This window comes from Myotis yumanensis, unplaced genomic scaffold (assembly GCF_028538775.1).
Source record: "Myotis yumanensis isolate MYYU_CA2020_CCGP unplaced genomic scaffold, mMyoYum1.0.hap1 SCAF_1, whole genome shotgun sequence".
Classification (NCBI taxonomy): domain Eukaryota; kingdom Metazoa; phylum Chordata; class Mammalia; order Chiroptera; family Vespertilionidae; genus Myotis; species Myotis yumanensis.
Window position 1 is genome coordinate 68,086,193 of NW_027223752.1, and position 7,015 is coordinate 68,093,207.

At 45.3% G+C, this 7,015-nt stretch overlaps 1 protein-coding gene across 1 annotated transcript; it reads right to left on the reverse strand.

The window, feature by feature from the left end:
• Nucleotides 1-765: 765 nt before the first annotated feature.
• Nucleotides 766-3,713, reverse strand: CUNH15orf48 (chromosome unknown C15orf48 homolog). The gene is made up of 4 exons (XM_070404718.1): nucleotides 3,519-3,713; nucleotides 3,286-3,374; nucleotides 2,328-2,388; nucleotides 766-1,039 (listed from the first exon to the last, which is right to left on the reverse strand). The coding sequence occupies exons 1-4, from the start codon at nucleotides 3,552-3,554 to the stop codon at nucleotides 971-973; spliced, it is 255 nt and encodes an 84-aa protein (XP_070260819.1). The 5' UTR covers nucleotides 3,555-3,713; the 3' UTR covers nucleotides 766-970.
• Nucleotides 3,714-7,015: the final 3,302 nt, after the last annotated feature.

The following is a 7,015-nucleotide window of genomic DNA, read 5'->3' on the forward strand; positions in this document are numbered from 1 at the left end:
GGGGCTTGATCCCCAGTAGAGGGCATGCAGGAAGCAGCCAAACAATGATTCTCTCTCATCATTGATGTTTTTTTCTCTCTCCCTCTCCCTTCCTCTCTGAAATCAATAAAAAATAATATATATATATATATATATATATATATATATATATATATATATATATTTTAAGTTAACAAAGCAATTTTATGGAACACTCCGAGGGGAACCCAAGGGCTCGCTGGGTTTGATTGCACCTTTGGTCTCCAAGTCACCACTGGCCAGAGCAAAGAGGGGCCCCAGACACTGCAGGGTGCTGTGCACCCTCCCCCCCAACCACCCTCACAGGGTCATCATAGGGCCAATCTCAGCAGACCCCACATTCCCACTCACCACCAGAATCCCAGTACAGCCTTCGTGCACATCTCATACCCCATCTCTTCTTCATTGTCCTTCACTGTATTGTCCTGTACTGTCATTCAATATTTGGATTTGTTCATTGCTTTATCTCACCTGTATCTAAACAGAGCTGAGCCAACAGTAGGTGCTTAATAAATTTCTAGTGGATGAATAAAAGTTTACACAGAAATTTGCACTGAATATTAAAATATGACTCTATGCTTTAAAATGTTTTTTCTCCCATAAGACTTTCTCCTCCATTTAAATAGGTATCTAATCTTTAAGAAATCTTGCACAAATGGTGTTTTATTATAGATAATAAAATTTATGAATCTTTATAAATGTTAAAACATTCAGGCATCATAAACATAAATATTTCAATATTCAAAATTCAAATTTACAACAAGAAATTTATTTTTAGACTGTGGTTAGTGCTGTGCCAACTTTATAATTCCTTATTCAGAGTCAAGAGTGTAGGCAAGCCCTAGAAACGTAGCAGAAGCACTTCCGCACACTGGCTCCATAATCTAGATTGTGCAGAAGTGTTTCCGCTAGATTCATAGAGCGCTCTATGGAAGAAAGAGGCCAGGACTGGTCATCTGGTTGCCCTTCGGACCTTCTGCAACTCTTCAATGGGTTTCCATTGTTGGTTGATTGTTATAAGCTTAAATAAAAAAGCAAAATAAAGCATTTCGTTAGGATCTGTCCTTCATCCTTACATCCCCCTTTGGGATTTGTCCACACTCCCCTTTAGAAAAAGCATCACCTTAGCATTTATAGCCAAACAATCACCTCTTCTTCCCATCTCTAAAGCATGGACAAACAGTAATATGGGTTGGTTTCTATCATACTAAACCTCCAAAAAGCCCTTGGGTTCCTGAGTGTTACAGGATCAGAGAGAAAGGTCTTATCCATCTGCCCCCTTTCATTTAACAAGATCTAGATTTTTAAATTTCCCATGGTTCTATAAGTTTACAAAGTAATCTGCTCCCTGTGCGTGGATGTGTAATGCTCCTAGCACAGGGTGTGGCAAAATTTCCTCATTGTAATTACTCAATTAAAGGACTCACATTCAGAGATTCTCATTTACCCTCGCAATTCTTCTATTACCCCAGGACCTAGGCGATGTAGGTAGTTTTAAAAGATCCTAAGTGTCCTCACCAGGTCAAACTGTGTTATTTGAAAGTTTTGTTTAAAAATAAAATAGCTTTCCTGACAGACCGAAATAGTGTGCAATCTAACAGACTAAATGTTTCTCACTTCCAAAATATTTAAAATGTAAAAAGTATTTGCAATAGTCTCAAAAAGGTAAGTGAATATTAGCTACTTTTGCTTAAAATGCAACTTCTATTTTCAGGAGCTCCTGTAATGGTCCATAATACACCTTGTATTAACTTTAGATAAATAATGGAAAAAGTGAGATATTAATATATGGGCCAGGCATGGTGCTAAAGGACTCTCTGTATTTTATCTTCTTTAATCCTCTTAAGCCTGTTATTGTACCCATTTTATAGATTCTGAGAGCCTCAGAGAGGCCAAGTTGTCTAAATCACCTGTGAAGCTCAGCTGGTGTGGCTCAGTGGTTGAGCGGCGACACATGAACCAGGAGGTTATGGTTTGATTCCCAGTCAGGGCACATGCCCGGGTTGTGGGGTCGATCCCCAGTAGGGGATATGCAGGAGGCAGCTGATCAATGACTCTCTCTAATCACTGATGTTCCTATCTCCCTCTCCCTTCTGCTCTCTGCAATAAAAATATATATATTTTTAAAAATAAAATTGCCTGTGAATAATGAACAAGAGTCTGAACTAGATCTCTACAACTCTGTAACACTCTCTTTAACACTACATACACCAAATGGCACCCTAAAAGTGAAAGGTATTAAACCTATTTTGCTGACAATGATGCTAAGGCTTGGCTAAATGTAAATCACTTTTTAATGCGGCAATTACCTTTCCAGGTACAGTGGGATCCACATTTTCCCAAGGTTCTGGATTTCTTTTTCTATCAATGCTAAACAGAAAAGAAAGCTGATGAAATATTAACATAGGTGAATTTAAACCAGCCCTGATATGGGGTCTATAAACATGCTAGGGACAGATCCGGACTGCATGCTAACGAAGGCTTCCATCCGTTGGTGAGCTGCAATTGACGGGAGCTTCCGTTTGGCTCAGACACTAGGGGCTATTTCCTCTGCAGGTGAGGAGGTCTGGATTCCCCTTACTGGGCTCGACTGGAGAACCTTCTCACAAGCCAAAGAGCAGCAGGGGTGGAAGCCCAGGCCAGGAGGAAGCACAAATGTCCTTGCCCACAGGACCAGCAGGAGGGCTGGGCTCGGCCGCTGCAGGGGGTGAACCGCGGGGTCCTGGGTCCCGCTCCCAGAGATGCCCTTTCCAGCCCTGCGAGCTCAGTTCCAAGTTTCTCTTTTCCCCGTGTCCCAGGAAGCCTGGTATTTCACTTATATCCACAGCTGAGACTGGGTCCATTGCAAACAACTAAATCTACAAACTCTACTGCATTGGGAACGATCTTTCCAGTAAACTGAAATTTTATTTCATTTTTTTAGTAAACTGAACATTTAAAATGATCTAAGTCTGATAGCCCAAAAGACCATTTAAGAATTTTAAATGTCAAAACTTTATCAAACTTTACTTTGCTGCCGGAGAAGAGGGAGTGGCAGTGGATGGAAGGACACTGAGAACTAAGGAACGAACTAATTTTATGAAAATCACAATTTGCAGTCTTCTGACACCAGGATGCTTCCCAGCCCTGACTCCCCTTCTCAGCTGGGCGGTTTTGTCCGGGCGGCGGGTAGGGGGGAGGGGAAGAAGGAAATTGATGTCATACATTTCATAAGCTGCAGGTCTCCCAACATTTCTAAAAACGTGTCTATGAATGATGTCTACTTACATCACATCGGGTTTTTTATTAAGGGAATAGACAGCAAAAGATGACGCTCCGCTCGCTGCCGCCGTTATGATGAACGCCAAAGGAATAAGCTAACAGAGAACATTGAATTCGTTAAATTAAGGGCAAATACCGCTGCTTCGAAGTGAAATGTAACAGAATAGCTATGCACCACCTGCTCATCTTTAAAAATCAAAAATTGTAGTCAAGATTTTTTCATTGCTTTAAATACTTACTTCCTTATTTTTCATCAGGACTCGGAAAACCTTCATGATGACCGCAGTGTAGAATGCCAAATCTAGATTAAAAAAAAAAATCCAAGATGTTGATGAAATTTCAGCCCCTAGGACCGCACTCTGTGGGCGCCAACAGACCAACGAACTCTCCAAGGCAGCCTGGGGCCGGCTCACCTGGGGGCGGGGCGGGGCGGGGCGGGGCGACCGACGCGCGCGGAGGATGCAAACGACCACGACCTCAGCGGCCGGCCGGGCGCGCTCCTTATAAACTGACCACAACCGTCCGGAAGGGCCGGGCCGGGGCGCTCTGGTCACGGGTCGGGTCGCGGACGTGCGGGACCTGACTCGCTTTCCCCGCTCGGCGCCCGGCGCGAGAGCGCCCCCTGCAGGACGCCGCGCGCGCAGACCCTGCGCAGCCGGATTCGGGCGCCCCCTGCCGTTCGCTGCGATTATTACCCGCCCTGGCTGGGCGTTGGCGCTCCGGGAACTCAGGGTGTGTAAGCAGGAACTGAGAACAGGGGGATCGCTGCTGGCCAGGGCCTGGGTGAAAACCTGCGCCCTAAAAAAGGGTCCGGAAAAGGAGCTGCAGAGCCAGAGGCAGCGAAATTAGAATTACACCCAGCAAGCCACATTTCCGCTTCAGTGAATGCCCAGGTTGATGAACTTGTGGGAGATGCAAGGTCAGTATGGAATTTGGTCTTCCCCAGGATGACTACCAGGCACAGCTCCCACCTTTCAAACCCCAAAGGAACCCACTCAGGACACTTCATCCTCTGTGGCTGCCCCAAAGCCCATAATCCCTCGGGGGAGCTTCCCTTCCCCACCAGAAACTTCTAGCACCTTCTCTAGCTGCTGCAACCCACGTTTTCAGGGATGTGGAGCTATACTGCTTGGTTCCCACACACCAGGAATTAGATTTGTCAGCCCAGCTCAGGCTTTGTAATGAAAATATTATTTTATTAAATACTTTTTGCTAAAATTAATTCTGCCTACCCTTCAGTGGGTACCTAATTACCAGGTTTAGCAATTACTGGATTTGCTCAATTTTGGCAGGTCTGGGGGTATTCCTTTGTCTAAGGTTATTGATGTGGCTCAGAAAGGAGTTTCCGCTCAATGCACAGGGAAAACTACTTCCCAGGTGCTTAGAAACTGAAGTATTTTAATTTTCTCACCACTATTAAGAACAACTCTTGGAAGCTGTCCAGAGCCATCCTCAAATCAGATTAAAACGGAGTCAAAGCCGACAGATTGGTGGTGGTTACCAAAGGGGAAGTGAGGTGGGGGAGGATGAGAGGGTAAATATATGGTGACAGAAGGAGACTGGGCTTCTGTGGTGAGCACACAATACAGATGTTTTATAAAGGTGTACACCTGAAATTTAAGTTACTAACCAATATTATCCCAATAAACTTGGGGTGGGGGGGGGGGTGGGGGGACGGAGTCAAAGAAATCCTTGATCTGACATCATTTATTGAGTATTTTAATGAGAGAAAACACATGGCTTTTGTCCTCAGGGGGCTTCCAAAGTTCTGATGAGACATTTTCACATCAAAATTCAGCTTCTAACCAAAGTATGGGTACCAGACTTCCAGACTGACACTAGGAACTTTTCCTAGAAAAGAAAAAGGGGGGGGGGGGCATCCAGCTAGAGCCTGAGGGAGGGGTTCCAGCCAGGGATGGCAAAGGCTCAATGCTGCCTTGTCCTATAAAACCAATACGGATGGAGAATATGAATGAAAGCTGTCAGAATTCTAAGTTTTCTAGGTATTTCTCCTACTACTCAAAAGTGAGGGGTCAGGTTGTTAGAATAACTTAGATGAATTATATGCCTATAAATAATTATTCCCCAAATAGTGAGGTTTGGCTTAATCAATGTGTCCTGGCTTCAATCAGAAATAGAAAATTTTCTAACTTAACATTTATGACTTCATATATTTCATGCACTACGCTCTGATCGGACCCTTAGTTCCTTTTGGTTGTATGTAACTTCCTGCATGATTTGTGTGAGACCCATGCTCCCAGCTGCCATGTCTGTCTCATTTGTGTATACTTGTGAGTGAAGAAAGGCTCAGTGAGATGCTTACCTGATATTGTTAGATGAGAAAAACAAGTTACATAGTAAACCATGTCTTATCTATGCATCCATAAGGAACTGGAAGGTTAAATACTCAAGTGTTTTCTTTGTGTTCATCTGTATTTTCTAGCATTCTAATTGCTTTCATAATAATGGAAAATAAAGATGTATACATAATCTACCTCCTTAAAAATACTTATAAAAGGAAAAATAGTAGCTATACAGTGGAGAAACTCAATAATTCCATAAACAAGTGGTCAAAATTAATGTGATCTCTAAGGACACAGCACTTACATACTGCTCACTGGTAAGGCAGAGCCTGAATCTATCATTGTGCCACATCAGGCAAACACAGATCAGGAAGCATCTTCTTACCTAGTAATAGACAAACATGGTAATTGACCATACCTTTGCTACGCCTCCCATTGGCTAATCAGTGAGATATGCAAATTAACTGCCAACAAAGATGGCGGCAGGCAGCCACGGAGCTGGAATGAGCGGGAGGCTTCCTTGCTCCAGGGATGGAGGAAGCCAAGGTTCCCCGCCTGCCGCGGCCCGGCTCTGAACTCCGAAAGCAACAAAGTTTCAATTATAGAAGCTAAACAAACCCCAGATACCTGCTTTCAGCAGCCGTGGCCACAGAGCTGGAGCGCAGGAGGCTTTCCCTCCCACCCACCCTGGCTGGCTCTAAGCTCCTCTCAGGCAACAAAGTTTCAATTATAGAAGGTAAATAAATCCCAGATACCTACTTTCAGCCAGCGTGGCCACTGAGCTGGAGCCATGGGTTGCCCCTGGCGATGGAGGAAGCCAAGCCATGGCCCCAGGCTACAAAGTTTCAATTATAGAAGGTAAATAATTCCCAGAAAAAAAGAAAAGAAAAGAAAAAAAGGAGAGGCTGGGAGCTTCTGTCGCTGGGGAGGCTTGGCCAGCCTGAAAACGGCCCTCAGCCCTTCAGCCAGACTGGCCAGGCACTCCCGTCGGGACCCCCCACCCTAAAGGTGGTGTGGCCAGCCTGAAAACAGCCATCAGCCCCTCACCCAGGCTGGCTAGGCACCCCAGTGGGGAGCCCCACCCTTCAGGGCAAACCAGCCGCCCCCCATCCATGCACCAGGCCTCTATCCTATATAATAAAAGGGTAATATGCAAACTGACCCCTAACAGCAGAAAGACTGGGAATGACTGGTCACTATGACACACACTGACCACCAGGGGGCAGATGCTCAATGCAGGAGCTGCCCCCTGGTGGTCAGTGCGCTTCCACAGGGGGAGCTCTGCTCAGCCACAAGCCAGGCTGATGGCTGCCAGTACAGCGGTGGTGGTGGGAGCCTCTCCTACCTCCTCAGCAGCACTAAGGATGTCTGACTGCAGCTTAGGCCTGCTCCCCACTGGCAAATGGACATCCCCCAAGGGCTCCCTGGCTGCC

Excerpts from the sequence above, each read along its gene's own strand:
- CUNH15orf48 (XM_070404718.1), bottom strand. The coding sequence starts at position 3,554 with ATGAAGGTTTTCCGAGTCCTGATGAAAAATAAGGAA. Across the intron at positions 3,375-3,518 it reads TCCTGATGAAAAATAAGGAA|CTTATTCCTTTGGCGTTCAT; the intron begins GTAAGTATTTAA and ends GTTCTCTGTTAG. Across the intron at positions 2,389-3,285 it reads AATAAAAAACCCGATGTGAT|CATTGATAGAAAAAGAAATC; the intron begins GTAAGTAGACAT and ends TTTTCTGTTTAG.